The 14,679-nt window shown below is 52.9% G+C and overlaps 1 protein-coding gene across 2 annotated transcripts; it reads left to right on the forward strand.

The window, feature by feature from the left end:
- The first annotated feature begins 4,877 nt into the window (after positions 1-4,877).
- On the forward strand, positions 4,878-14,292 carry SLC30A2 (solute carrier family 30 member 2). Of its 2 annotated transcripts, XM_045585001.1 has the most exons (9): positions 4,878-5,254; positions 5,929-6,143; positions 7,510-7,656; positions 8,225-8,378; positions 10,224-10,428; positions 11,074-11,179; positions 12,607-12,741; positions 13,198-13,350; positions 13,411-14,292. In XM_045585001.1, exons 1-8 carry the CDS (start codon positions 5,205-5,207, stop codon positions 13,341-13,343), a joined length of 1,158 nt encoding a protein of 385 aa, XP_045440957.1. In that variant the 5' UTR covers positions 4,878-5,204; the 3' UTR covers positions 13,344-13,350; positions 13,411-14,292. The 2 variants fall into 2 exon arrangements, with proteins under 2 accessions (XP_045440957.1, XP_036302080.1); XM_036446187.2 differs by having other exon boundaries at positions 4,880-5,254; positions 13,198-14,292.
- Positions 14,293-14,679: the final 387 nt, after the last annotated feature.

The raw sequence follows: 14,679 nt of genomic DNA on the forward strand, positions 1-14,679 counted from the left end.
GGGTTTCGTAGCCTTTTTTCTGGAGACTTCAGCTGGACAGAGGCCTGACAGGAAGTGTGTGGCAGGAGGGAGACAGGAATGGGCTTCTGTCCCCCGAAAGGAGAGCTCTTTACACCAGCATTTCCCAGTGGAAAACTGGCCCTGAGGTGATCCCAAGACCCAGGGGAAGGCCCTGTTCTCTGCTCTTTGGAAAACAGAACCTGGGGCAAAACTTAAATGTTTTAGTTTAGATACAATTCAATGAGGGAAAATCAAAGCAAGGTGGATAGAAGAGAAGCAGTGTCGGAGAAACCCGACTCTTTGCTCAGTCACATGAGATGTTTCTAGCCAGTCATATGAACACAGCCATCTCAGAGTCCCTCAGAGAGAAGAAGGGAGATTTTTTTTTTTTTTTTTTTTTTTTTTTTTACCTCCTGGCTCCTTCCATCTCTTGTCTCAGAATTGAAGTTTGTCTCCCAAAGTGTTAATTCTCTTACACTTCCAGGTTGCATCTCTTGGCCCCTTTGGGCAGTTGCTGGGGTAGCTAAACTATTGCAATAGATGGCACACCAAATTGACTCTGTGGGCATGGGAGGAATGGAACCTCCGTGGTCCAGTGGGTTGGGCATGGGTGCTGGGGTCGCACAATGGATGCTCTGCTGGTTCCCAAGTTTACTCTAGGGAAGGTCAAGATAGCCACCAGGAAGAGGTGATGGCCAAGGCCAAGGCCGAAGTAGCACCAAGGCTTTCCATGAACAAGGAACCAAGGGGCTGGGAGAGAGATGAAACTGATTGAATCAAAGATGGTGCATTAATTGGGTCTGAGACACCTTGAGCTTATAAATGTGAGGAACACTGCAGAGTCTGTCCCACCGTTCTGACATTCAGAACACAGTAGAAAGTTAAGGGCTCTGAGTAGTCCTGCCATAAGCAAAGCGATTTGATGTTAGACAATAACTGGTCCATCAAGTTTATAGTGTTTGGAATACTGCCTGATCTTTAAGGCTCTTAATAGTTGTTTTTTTTTGAAGGGTAGAACTATATTTAATCTGTTAAATGAAAATAAAACACACAATTTGCTTTGTACTGCAAAAATTAGCTTCTGCCTCATTTTCAACCTCTATTTAAAGAACTTTGATTTCTCAATAACAAGGCATCTGATCTGAAGCAGAACATTCCCAAGACAGATTTGCAAATGTATATTATGCAGGCATGCATTTTAAATCTGGGCAGAGATTATGTGGTATTTATCTGTCTAAACCATGAAGATATAACGTACTTTGCCAGTGGTGAACCCAAGTCTTACAAAATCATCTGCCTTTTTTTTTTTTTTTAATATATATTTATTTCAGAGAGGAAGGGAGAGGGAGAGAAAGAAACATCAATAATGAGAGTCACTGATTGACTGCCTCCTGCATACCCCCCACTGGGGATTGAGCCCACAACCCTAGGCATGTGCCCTTTACTGGAATCTTACCAGGACTCTTCAGTCCATAGGCTGACACTCTATGCACTAAGCCAAACCAGCTCAGGTAGGCTCATAATAGTTTTTGCTGGATTGAATATTTATTTTAAATTTTATTTTTAAAACATATTTATTGATTTCAGAGAGAAAGGGAGAAGGAGATGGAGAAAGAAACATCAATGATGAGAAAGAATCATTGATCAGCTGTCTCCTGCACACACACACACACACACACACACACCCCCCACTAGGGATCAAGCCGGAAATCTAGGCATGTGCCCTTGACCGAAACTGAACCCGGGACCCCTCTGTCTGCAGGCCGATGCTCTATCCACTAAGCCAAGCTGGCTAGGGTTGGATTGAATATTTAACCAGCTAGGGCTGTTCTGAATAATTTTTTAAAAAAGTTATCCATTTCCCAGTTTATTCATTTATGTGACATCCTCCAGAACTAATGTTCTATAGAACTCATTTTATGAAAGTGCTTGAAACTGTTAATGTAAAAAACAACATTGAAACCTGTAAAGAATTTCAGTGAGTTTATTTGAGCCAAACTGTGGACATATGCAGGGAAGCAGTACTTCAATGAATTGAGATAATGCTCCGGAGATTGGGGTGTTACATTTGCATTTATACAATGCAATCAACGGAGGGACATAGGTGGGTTGTACATGAAATTCATTGGTGATAGATTAAGAAGGTGGGATAAAACAAACCAGGAGAAACTCCTGGGATTGGGTAAAAAGTAAAATGATGGACACATACTTAGGTGGGTGCAGGATCAATTAACATGATAATGAAGGAATTTGTGGTATCTGTCCTGGCGCCTACCACATTTGGTTGTGCCCCAGGGGGTCCAGAAAAAGGGAAGTTACAAGTTACCCAGACATTTCAAGGGCATGTTATCACAGATGCAAAAAGACAGATAGGCTCAGTTAAGGTAAAGGTTGACCTTGTCAGTGAAGACACTGGCCTAGGATGCAACTGCTACCATAATTGCCTTTAGGTCAAGTTTAATTTCAGACCATCCTTTGTGGTTACCTTAAGTCTCTGAGTTTGCAAGACCGCCTGCAGGCCTCCCTTGAGCTTGTCAGGTCAGCATGTGGCTTCTTTCCTCCACAAAACCCTCATACCCTGGCCCACTTTCACTCTGGTTTTTCCAAGGCTAACTTAGTCCCTAACTTTGAATTTCAGTGAATCAGATTTTTGTTCACATTTCTAGTTCTTTCTCAAGTTCTGAAGCATTTTTTTCTTGTTAATCCACACCCAAGGATATTTTTCCATTAATTTTTTATTTACTTTTTAAAATATATTTTTATTGATTTTAGAGAGGAAACAAGAGGGAGAGAGAAAAAAACATCAATGATGAGAGAATCATTGATTGCCTGCCTCCTGCATGCCCCCTACTACGGATTGAGCCTGTAACCCAGGCATGTGTCCTTGACGGGAATTGAACCTAGGACCCTTCAGTCTGCTCTATTCACTGAATCAATAGAGGACTATACCAGCTAGGACTATAGGTTTACTCTCTAAAGTATCCTCACATACCCTGTTTCCCTGAAAATAAGACAGTGTCTTATATTAATTTTTTTCTCCCAGAGATGCGCTAGGTCTTATTTTCAGGGGATGTCTTATTTTTCCATGAAGAAGAATACGGTACACATTTATTGTTAAATGAAAATAAAGGAAATTTATTACCTGTATACGGTACGCTAGTATGGTAGTTGTCAACACAAACCAGACAAACTGTGAATCCTACAGTATCAAGAATTTACTCATTTATTCAATGACAATCATGTCATCATCTTCTGGAACATCATCATAACCAGTTCCTTAATTTCCTGGTGAATTTCTTGTAACTCCATTTCTTTCAGAATCAGTGGACCAAATCTCTCATGTTTAGCCTAGGGGGGGCCTTATTTTTGGGGGGATGCCTTATATTTCACTCAGAAGGAAACCTGTAAGTAGGTCTTATTTTTGGAGGATGTCTTATTTTCGGGGAAACACGGTAGTTCTGTCCAGTGTGGCTCCGTTGGTTGGGAGTCAACCTGTGCACCAAAAGGTTGCTGGTTCCATTCCCCCTCAGGGCACATGCCCAGATTTGGGGCCTCAATTCCCTGGTAGGGGTGTGCTGGCGGCAGCCCCTTGACTCACATATTTCTCTCTTCCCCCACCTTTTATCTCTCTCTAAAATTCAATAAAAAATATTTAAAAATAAAAAAGTAGACCTAGCTGGGTTGGCTCAATGGATACAGCATCAGCCTGAGGACTGAAGGGTCCCGGGTTCAACTCCAGTCAAGGACACTTACCTCAGTTGCAGGATCCTCCGGGGCAGACCCTGGTTAGGGCGTGTGCAGGAGGCAATCAATATTTTTCTGTCTTTTCCACTCTCTTCCATTCTCTCCAAGAAATCAATGGGAAAATATCCTGGAGCGAGGATTAAAAAAAGAAAAAAGGACAGTATCCTTCGAGAGAAGACTGAAGGAATTTGAGGACAGAAAGCGCATTTTGCTGGAGATCCTGTGAGCTGCGGGTCGGGGGGAAAAGAGGTGGTGGTGCCAGCTCTGCCCAAATGCAGACTGACGCCCAAGAGCGACGCTGCCCGGTGAAGGGAATGGAGGTGAAACCGGTCACTCCAGACTTGTCGGAGCGCGCAGGCGAGGAAGCGGAGCTGCTCCCGGGTCTGGGATGGGTGGGGCAGCCTCAGTCAGCCCCAAAGAGGGCCAGGGCCCACCCGGAGGGAGCAGGCTCGGCCTCCGGAACCCTCCTCAGCCTAGCGGGGAGCAGCGGCCGCAGATGGCTGCCGCCTGAGGGTAGAAACACGCCCATTTCAAAGGCGCAGGCGGCTCCCGCCGGAGGCGAGGACACCACCCCAGCCCCGGGAGCCACATTCCCTCTCCCTGGACCCAAAGCTCATTCCTACAAACCGCGAACTTCTGGCCCCCGAGCCCCGCAGGGAAAAGCGGACCAGACGGCGCGTAGTCCCAGCTCAGCCTTTTACCGCGAGCAGCGTGAGCTCCGGGCCCCGGGACGCGGGGATGGGGGCCGGGTGGGGAGGGGGCGGCAGCTCCTGGGCATCCTTTGCACCCGGCCGCCCCATCCCCCTTCCCCGAGGGCTTTTGCACACGGCGGCCGGCGGCCGCTTCACACGGGGCGGCGAGGCCGGATAAAGGGCTGGGCGCGCGGGGCCGGGCGGAGCGGAGCGGCTGCGGGACGGTCCCGGCGAGAGAGGGGCGCACGGGGGGCGGCGAGCGTCCGGCTGGGCTCTCCCCACAGGTGAGCTCTCCCCACAGGTGAGTTCTCCCCGCAATGAGGTCTCCCCGCAGGTGAGCACACCCCGCAATGAGGTCTCCCCGCAGGTGAGCTCTCCCCGCAATGAGGTCTCCCCGCAGGTGAGCTCTCCCCGCAATGAGGTCTCCCCGCAGGTGAGCTCTCCCCGCAGTGAGCTCTCCCCGCAGGTGAGGTCTCCCCGCAGTGAGCTCTCCCCGCAGTGAGCTCTCCCCGCAGGTGAGCGCGCCCCGCAGTGAGCTCTCCCCGCAGTGAGGTCTCCCCGCAGGTGAGCGCGCCCCGCAGTGAGGTCTCCCCGCAGGTGAGCTCTCCCCGCAGTGAGCTCTCCCCGCAGTGAGGTCTCCCCGCAGGTGAGGTCTCCCCGCAGGTGAGCGCGCCCCGCAGTGAGCTCTCCCCGCAGGTGAGCGCGCCCCGCGCATTCCAGGTCTCACTCCGGGGAGTCTGCGTGCGGCTCCCCACCGGGCGCGGGGCCATGAAGACCGTGGACAAGCAGCGCCTGCTGGACGCCAGGTCCGGGGCGCGGTAAGCGGGAGCCCGGGGAGGGCGGGGATGGGGCAGCAGCGGACGATCCTCCTCGTTCGCCGGCCCGGGACGGTCTGAGCGGCGCTGGGACCGGGCACTCACCGGAGGGTGGGGCGAGGGGGAAGGAGAGGGGAACGAGGGGGAAGGAGAGGGGAACCCAGCGGGACGCTGGGACCAGTCCACCTTGGCGGCGGGCCGCGGAGCCTAACCACTGCCCCCTGGTGCGGAGCGCGAGGCCTAGACCCCGCCCACGGTCGGGCCGGGAACTTTGCCCCGGGCAGCCTGGCCCTGGAGGGCCCGTGTCCCCAGGTGCACAGATGGGGGTTTGCCGTCTGCCAGGGCCTGAGCTCTGTTTCTTCTCCGTGCTCCACTGGACTGGGTCCGCCCCTTGGCCAGTTCCCAAGGTCTTGGCCTCCTCTAGGCCCTGGGAGGGATGGGGGAGAAGTGAACATCCGGGCCACGGCCCTTAGACTCCTGCAGACTGGCCATTCCCCAGCACCCACCTGCGGACATGGGCCTCTGGTCGCTCCTTGGGACTGTGGAGCTTGGAGTGTCCTTAGCTAGTTCTCAAACTGTGCACCTGGGAACGCCCAGGTCCCACGGAGAGAGCGGAGTGGGGTCGGCCCTCCTGGTCCCCATCTCAGCGCTGAGTCTACTCTTTCCTCCCTGGCTAGGTCTTACATGGGGTCTCTGTGGCAGAGCGGGGCTGGCTGGATTTCCGTGTCACGACCCGAGCTGGACTTGCCATCCATTGAGCTGCCGGCGGAGAACAGTCACTATTGCCACTCCCAGAAGGGTCCTGGCAGTGACCCCAGGAAGGAGCAGGCCCGACGACAGCTCTACGTGGCCTCTGCCATCTGCCTGGTGTTCATGGTTGGGGAGATCGTCGGTAAGGACTTGTGTGCTGATTACATGAAACCGTCACGTGGGTAGTCTGGATGATCCAAAGACTTTTCTCCTGAACGTGCTGGCAATATTAATGCAGTTGACACTTGAACAGCGGAGTGGGGGTCGGTTTTGGGGCGACTGCCTGCACAGTTGAAAATCCAGTAACTTCTGACTCCCTGAAAACTTAGCAACAGTTGGCTCCTTCTCATCCATTGACTCAACCAACTGCAGATGGGAAACCGTGTTTGGGAAACCGTGTGTGGGGATGTGAAAGTACTGTTTTCCAAGGGATGGTTGAATTAACAGGTGGGAAATCCATGGATATGAAGGGATAATTGTACTGAAAAAAATTTCACATAGGAATAAAACCCTTTCAGTTCAAACCTGTGTTGTTGAAGGATCATAGTTGAATACTGAAGACTATGTTCTTTTTAATTTTTTTATTTAAGAACTTTACTTTTTCAGTTACTATAGACATACAATATTGTATTAGTTTCAGGTGTACAACCTAGTCATTAGACATTTATATATCTTACAGAGTGATCAGTCCCATAAGTCTAGAAGCTGTCTGATACCATGCATAGTTATTACCATATTACCGTATTTTTCAGACCATAAGACGCACTTTTTTCCCCCAAGAAGTGTGGGGGGGGTGGGAATCCCTGCGTCTTATGGTTCAGATATAGCCTACACATATTCTTTTTAAAAAAAGTTTTTTTACTTGCCCGGCTCTGTGTGGTCTCTGTGTGCTTGCCCAGCTCTAAAATGGTTCTAAATGCTGCTGTTTACTTTACAGGATTGATTACATGTGTTAATGACTGTGATGTTGGGTTTTAATGCACATAAAATATTTTAGGACACTATTTGTTTCAGAATCTTTTTTTCTTCATTTCCCTTCTCTAAAAACTGGTGCATCTTATGGTCCGGTGCGTCTTATGGTCCGAAAAATACGGTATTTCCTATACTTGGTTAAGTCTTTTAAATACACGTTATCTCATGCAACCCTCAAAACAACCATTTGCTGTCACATGGGTGCTGTTAGTCTCCTGATTTCATAGACTTTGAAACAGGTACATTTAAGTTATGTAATTTGCCCAAGATTACACAAAACTAGCAGGGCAGGGAAGGTCTGAATGCCTGGAAGGAAGGAGCACTTCCTGAATGTCTACTATGCTTTCCTGGCCCTATTTGAACTTGATTTTCACGTTCACCCTGTAAGTAGATGTTGTTAGTCCCATTTCACAGATAGTAGAAATTAAGACCCAGAGAAAGTACTTGCAGTGATCATACAGTGATGGGTGAAGAGGTCACCCTGTGTCTCCTTGGGGAGCTGATGAGGACCCTCCATTCTTATCACTGCCCTGCAGGTGGGTACCTAGCACATAGCTTGGCCATCATGACTGATGCAGCCCATCTCCTCACTGACATTGCCAGCATGCTCACCAGCCTCTTCTCTCTCTGGATGTCCTCCCGGCCGGCCACCAAGACCATGAACTTCGGCTGGCAGCGAGCTGGTGAGGGCCCTGGTTTGAATGGGGTTGGGGTTGGAAGAGTGACAGGTCAAGATATGGTTTCTTAGGTAGATCCCCTGGGTGAGGCCAGGAGAGCAACTTTCATGGAGGACGGACGATAATGTCCAACTTCGCTTCTGTCCCCTGGGAACTCCCAGTCTCGGGGGGTGGAGGTGGTGGGGTGGGAGAGGTTGTGGAGAGGAGAATTCACCTTCCAATGAAATGAAGTGGGCAAACTTCCAAGAACAAATCCGGGGGTGTGGGGTGGGAAAGTTGGGAGGGGGGGCGGGGTGCAGGAAAGGCCAGCAGAGCTTTCTGGAAGACACCGGCTTTAAACGGGTATAAAGTCTTTTTCATTCTTAAAAATAATTATCAAAAGTAACTTTCATTGCATGTAAAACAAAAAGTCTTGAGCCAAAGGAAGTAGACTCCTCGCTCTGATACTGTCAGAGGTTTGAGTGGTGGGATGAGGTGCAGCAGGGCCCAAGCAGACCCAGGCCCTGCCTTGGGACAGAGGTCTCCTCAGCCTCAGGGCTCCGGACTAACTGGTGTTGGGTTGGTTTTTCCTCAGAGATCCTGGGAGCCCTGCTCTCTGTGCTGTCCATCTGGGTGGTGACGGGGGTGCTGGTGTACCTGGCGATAGAGCGGCTAATCTCTGGGAACTATGAGATCCAAGGGAAGACGATGCTGATCACGGCGGGCTGTGCCGTGGCCGTGAACATCATGTGAGTCCTCCCTCCTCCCATGTCCCACGTGCGTGCCTGTGTGCCTTCTGGTGGAAGCAGGCCGCCTGGACTCCAGTTCAGGAGCTCAAACTCAAAGGCTAACAAGGGCCAAATAAACAAGGTGTAAGTTTATGTGGGCCGCAAAAAACCCCCGAAAGCTTCAGTTTCCATAGAAACGTAGGTTCATTTTGATAGAGACATGCTGAATACAAAAAGTGAAATAAATGTGTAATCGTTAACATAAAATGATAGGACATTTTAATAAAAAATTTATATATTTTTTTTCTTGGACATTAACTTACCAGACACTGAGTAACTACGCAAGTTAATAAGCGTAATGCAAGTAAACCTATTTTTCTTATTTTCCGAAAGCGAAATACTTCCTGTTGCGCACACCAAACAAGTCAGTACAAGACTAATGACGTGGCAGTCGGCTGCTAAAATATTCACTGCTGGTATTAGTGAGAGACATGGTGCGCCTGTGCATAAGGCACATAAAGGAAATGAATGCAACACAACTATAGTAATCAGTCATTAGAGAATGTTGTAGTTTGTTCATTATTGATAACTAGAGGCCTGGTGCATGAAAATTCATGCAGTGGAGGGGGGTTCCCTCAGGCTGGCCTGCCCCCGCTCAGTCCAGGAGCCCTCAGGGGTGGGAGGCAATCTGGTGATCAGGGAAAGACAATGCCCCATCACACCTCTGCTGCTGCCACTGACAAGACCATGAACTTCGCTGGCAGCTAGCTGGTGAAGGCCCTGGAAAGGCAGTGCAAGCCTCAGCCATCCCTGGTTACCTGACCTTCAGGGGGGCCTGGGTGGGTGGGCAGCTGCCATCTAAGGCTTGCCTGCACCTTGAGCTGCCCCTAGACAGCTGGGGGCTGATGGGACTGGGGGACTCTGGAGGCAGGCGTCCCGGTGGGACCAAAGAGACTAGGCGCTCCATCTTGTGGCTGTGGGTGCCGCCATGTTTGAGGGTGTGGCAATCAATTAGCATATTCCCTCCTTATTGGCTGTGGGTCCCACCATCTTCGGCTGTGTGAGGGTCAATTAGCATATACCCTCTTCATTAGATAGTATTAAAATAACAAGGTATTAGAATAACAAGTTACAGAATTTTTATTAAAATGTTTCTTACTTACCGTTATATTGGCTGGGCCACAAAAATATTCGTTGTGGGCCACAAGTTTGACCTGCTCGGGCTACAGGAACAGGATTTTCCTAACGGTCTGAGCTCTGGAACACCTGGGCTCTGCCTTAGGCCTGGGCCAAGTCCATCAGGAACTGTGCACCTGGGGCAGCATCACCTCCACCCACTCCCACCCCACCCCACCCCACCCCGCCCCACACATGTTGGTGAATAACCTGGGAGGCTTTATACCTGAAGTGGGAGGGATTAGTCTAGTTCTTGCAGGAGCAGATGTCCCTCGGAGAAGATTCCAAGTTCTTTATCAAGCGGATGTGGTTGAAGTTGGTCTCAGTGAGAGGCAGGGTGTGGAGAGCGTCTGTCTTATTTAGGTTCTCTCTCCCTGGTTCAGTGGCCTCGAGCAAGCCACTCCTCTACGACTCAGCTTCCCTGTCTGTGGCCTGGTGGGGGGAACCGATGACTCCATGGTCTTCTGCTCTGAGGCGTGGCACTGGGGCATCTTTGAGCCCAGATCCAGCCTGGCATTGGAGTTCAGCCCTTTCTCCTGGGACTCTCTGAGCCAAGGCCTCATGGGTCTGGGTCAGGGTTTGGGGTTTTAGCCCCACAGGGAGACCAGCCCTTATGGGGAACCTTTACCTGGCTGATCTGAAGCCGCTGCCCTCCATCTCAGCCCTTTAGCTTTGTCTCCACTTCCGCAGAATGGGATTGACTCTTCACCAGCCTGGCCACGGACACAGCCACGGCCAAGGCCACGGACACAGCCACGGCCAAGGCCAAGGGCACAGCCAAGACACCATTCAGCAGCAGGAGAACCCCAGTGTCCGAGCTGCCTTCATCCATGTGATCGGAGACTTGCTGCAAAGCGTGGGCGTCCTGGTGGCAGCCTTTATCTTATACTTCAAGGTCAGAGCTGGGGACGGAGGGAAGTGGGCTGGGGAGTGGGGTGGGAGGGGCAGGGGGTAGGTCATCTTGGGGCTCCTCTCTGCACAGGACCCTTTCCGGATTCTAGCCCCCTTCCTAGCTCCTGCCAAAAGGGTGGGGAGAGGGAAGGAACGTCTGTCTACCTTCTGGTGCTTTCTGCAGCTCAGAAAGGTTCAGTGACTCACGTAGCTGGTAAGTTGTGGAGCCAGATCCAAAGCCGGCTTTGCCCGTCACATACACAGAGGCAGTGCGGTGCATTGGAAAGAGCCGGGCATTGAGTTTGAAGCCTGGCTCCACCCCTGGCCAGCTGTGTGATGAAGAGTGAGTGCCTTGCTCTAACTGAGCCTCAGTTTCCCTAGCTGTAAACTAGGGGTGGTGGACTAGATGGTGCCTAAGATTCCACTTAGAGCTGTCCACGTTTCAGCCCCTGGGCAAGGAGGTGGGAAGGGACTGTGCCTTCTCTGAACTGTGGTCTGGCTTGCCTGTCCTTCTGGGTGCAGAATAAGCTGGGGGGCAGGGCCAGGGTAAGGCTCACACCCACCTGCAGAGAGAGCCCCTCTCCCCTACGCACTGTGAGGCTGAGGGGTGGATGCTGAGCCCTAGCTCTGCCTTCCCTCCTTCCCGCAGCCAGAGTACAAGTACGTAGACCCCATCTGCACCTTCATCTTCTCCGTCCTGGTGCTGGGGACCACCCTGACCATCCTGAGGGACGTGGTCCTGGTGCTAATGGAAGGTAACCGGGCTCGGGGCTCCCCTTCTGCTCTCGGCTCTCCGGCTCTCGTGGAAGTTCCAGGGTGGGAGGTGGATCCCAGCACGCTGGCGGGGAGCCAGGGTCTGGAGCCCGGCATCACCCAGGGCCCCAGCCGGTCTTGGCGTGGAGCTGGGCCCTCAGGGAGGCCGTTCCTGGAAATGTCCCTTGGGCTGTGCCTTCCCTTCCCCCAGGCACAGGTGCCTCCTCCGGCTGAGACGCGCCCTTCTTGCCCAATCAGGTGGTTTCTGGGTCAGCCCCTGGCACGCACTTCCTCAGGCTCCGTTTGCCTTCCCTCAGGCAAAGAGAGGGTGGAGGGTCATGCTTCCCATTGCACAGGAGGGGAGACTGAGGCTCCGAAACGGACGGTCAGTGTTGAACAAGGCTGCTGAGAACGGGAAGCCGTTCAGGCCTTCTTTTCCGAGGCCCCGCATCAGCAGGATGTAGCTGGACGTGGAGGGATGCAAGGGAGAGGCAAATGGTCTGCTCTGAGTTGCCACACTATTTTTAAAAATATATATTTTAATTGATTTTTTTCAGAGAGGAAGGGGGAAGGATAGAGAGCTACCGTGTTTCCCCAAAAATAAGACATCCTCTGAAAATAAGACCTAGTGCATGGAAAGATAAGACATCCCCTGAAAATAAGACCTAGCGCAACTTTGGGAGAAAAAATTAATATAAGACACTGTCTTATTTTCGGGGAAACAGGGTAGAAACATGGATTAGAGAGAAACATCGACCAGCTGCCTCCTGCGTATCCTCTACCAGGGATGTGCCCGCAACCACGGTACATGCCCTTGACCGGAATTGAACCTGGGACCCACCAGTCCGCAGGCTGATGCTCTATCCACTGAGCCAAACCAGTTTCGGCTTGCCACACTATTCATCCGGCTTTCTTGGGCTCCAGGTCTTGGGGTCGTGGGTCTCCGTGTGGGAGGGTCATCTGGATCCTGGGTTGTGGTCCGCAGGAAGGTCCAGCTGCAGGTCAGAGCTTTTCCTCCAAGAAAGTGACAGACTCAGATCAAAGTGACAGTGATGATGCCCCACGCGGGTGCCGCTTTCCACGAAAAAAGGGAAACCTCTTTTTATTTAGCACCTGCCGTGGGCTAGGCCTGTTCCAGACGCCGGGGATGGGAGGCGGTAAATATTATAAAACAGACTATGCTGCTTTCATGGAGTTTCCATCTTAGAGGGGGAGGCAGACGAGAAACCAACACATAAGTTAATTCCAGTGCTAAGTGTGAAGAGGAAAATACATCACGTGATACGACGGAGGTCACGTGGGAGGTGGGGCTGACAGCAGATCTGCTGGCCAAGGCGCGCTTCTGAGATGACCCCGGAGGAGCAGGAGCCAGCATGGTGGGAGGGAGCAGGTTCCCTCAGCCCCGCCCCCCCAACTCCGCTGTCCCCAGGGACCCCCAAGGGCGTGGACTTCACGGCTGTCCGGGACCTGCTGCTGTCGGTGGAGGGGGTAGAAGCCTTGCACAGCCTGCACATCTGGGCCCTAACCGTGACCCAGCCCGTGCTGTCTGTCCATGTCGCCATTGGTGAGTGGTGGGGACACGTGGGGCGAGGGGAGGGAGGGAGGCAGCCAGAGACGCCTGGGCACCCCTGTCGGGTCCAGGCAATCCCAGATGCTTCCAGCGCCCATGTTTCGAACCTGGCCCCAGGCGGAGTGCTTTGTACGCATTATTCCATTTGATCATCACAGTCCCATTTATAGATGAAGAAACTGAGGCTGGGGGGGCTGGGGTGAGGGAGTGGGGGTGGTAGAGGAAAGCCTAAAGCCAGTGCCTTCGTGTTCTTTCGGGCTGTGGCAGGTATGGGACCTGGGGGTCGGGTGGGGCGGGAATCCGGTGCAGGGGTGGACTCTGGGCTTTCTGAGTGCTCACGCTCATGCATCCAGCTCTGCTGGGGGCAGCGCGCGAGAGTCGGGCTCCTGGCTGTTTCTAAGGGGCCACGAGTGAGTGAACGTTTTCCCTGTGCGTCCTCCTGTCTCCCAGCTCAGAACACAGATGCCCAGGCCGTGCTGAAGGCCGCCAGCGCCCGCCTCCAGGGCAAGTTCAACTTCCACACCATGACCATCCAGATCGAGGACTACTCTGAGGCCATGAGGGACTGCCAGGCGTGCCAGGGCCCCTCGGACTGACTGCCCGGCCCGGTGCCCACTGGGGCACGGACAGGACCTGCAGAGGGTGGGGCCCTGTGCCCCCCAGGCCCAGCCAGGACTCTGCTGACCTTGGCTGTGGCATAAACCAGATTCCTCTTCAGACTTGAGCTCCGTGTTCAGCGAGAAGGAGCCTTGCCGGCTCCGGGGAGGGGGCTCCTCCCTGCCTCCCCTCTGACTCTGGCAGCCCCAGGAGGGGGCTCGGCAGGTGCAATCCCACTGCCCCTGCTCCCGGTCCGTTCCTGGTGGGGCTGGCTTTGGGCCGACCCCTCCGCCATGCTGTCTCACCACCAGCCTCAGGGTTAGGCAGTGGGGGATGCTGGAGGGGGCCTGGCTGCAGCACCCCCTGCCTATCTGCCTCATTTCCCATCGTCTTGGCCTTGGAAACCTGTAAAGAAATCTTGGGACTGAGCCCCCTCCCTCTGCCTCTAACACATCTGGTTTAAGGAGGCCGTGGGGGTTAGGGAGTTAAGCCAGGACAGTGGAATAGGGAAACGGAGACAGACAAATAAATGGCCAAGCTGGTTCCAGCCAGCCGTGGAGGAAATCACAAAATCCCATCTCCCCTAGCCGAGGACTCTTAAGAGTAAATGGTTTGCACTTCTCCCCAACCAGAGGATAAACAGCTAAACTCTCAGGAAGACGGATCACAAAACCAATGAGTGCCATTTATACCAACCGCACCCAAGCACGGGCGAAGCTAGGGGAATAAGTCTCACGTTGGTGCATCAGCATAAAGCTGACTAGTCGTCTATTGAGAGCCTCCCCTCAACTCCCAGCCTTTAAAACCCTCAGGGTGAAGGACTTAGGAGCCTCTTCCCCCCCCCCTCCCCCCCCCCCCCCCCCCCCCCCCCGCGCATTACCCCTGCCTCTCTCCTAAGCTCCAAGGGCCCTTCTGTAAGTTTCTAAGTAAACTTTCTCTTAACATTTGTGTCCTTGGCTCTGAAATCCTTCTCTGCTCAACTCAAGCACTGGGTGGTGTCCCTGCCAACATTAGCCTAAGGCCCCAGCCCTCTGCTGTGTCCCCCTGAGGGGGAGCCAGGGGGCACGGAGGCCCATCCGTGTGGTTCCCTTTCGGAAGGGAGGGGCTTCTGACCAGGTAAGGGCCTGGCTGGTTCCTCTTTGCTTATCCCCCTCCCCCGGAAGCTGTGCCAACACAAAGGCACCCTGGCCATGGTGGGGGAGGGGGGGGGAGAGACAGGAATGTCACCCTGGGTCCTGCCCTACCCTCACAGCTCCTGGGCCGCTTCCCAGCCTGGTAGTGGCCTTGGGCCAGCTGCTTCCTCTCTGACATGACCCTCTGAACTCGGGGATGGAG

This window comes from Pipistrellus kuhlii, unplaced genomic scaffold (genome assembly GCF_014108245.1).
Source record: "Pipistrellus kuhlii isolate mPipKuh1 unplaced genomic scaffold, mPipKuh1.p scaffold_m20_p_2, whole genome shotgun sequence".
Classification (NCBI taxonomy): domain Eukaryota; kingdom Metazoa; phylum Chordata; class Mammalia; order Chiroptera; family Vespertilionidae; genus Pipistrellus; species Pipistrellus kuhlii.

What these genes read in the sequence shown, in the direction of transcription:
- SLC30A2 (XM_045585001.1), top strand. Translation starts at nt 5,205, where the DNA reads ATGAAGACCGTGGACAAGCAGCGCCTGCTGGACGCCAGGTCCGGGGCG. An exon ending in GGTCCTGGTGCTAATGGAAG is followed by an intron (nt 11,180 to 12,606) that starts GTAACCGGGCTC and finishes CGCTGTCCCCAG; the next exon opens with GGACCCCCAAGGGCGTGGAC. An exon ending in GTCTGTCCATGTCGCCATTG is followed by an intron (nt 12,742 to 13,197) that starts GTGAGTGGTGGG and finishes CCTGTCTCCCAG; the next exon opens with CTCAGAACACAGATGCCCAG.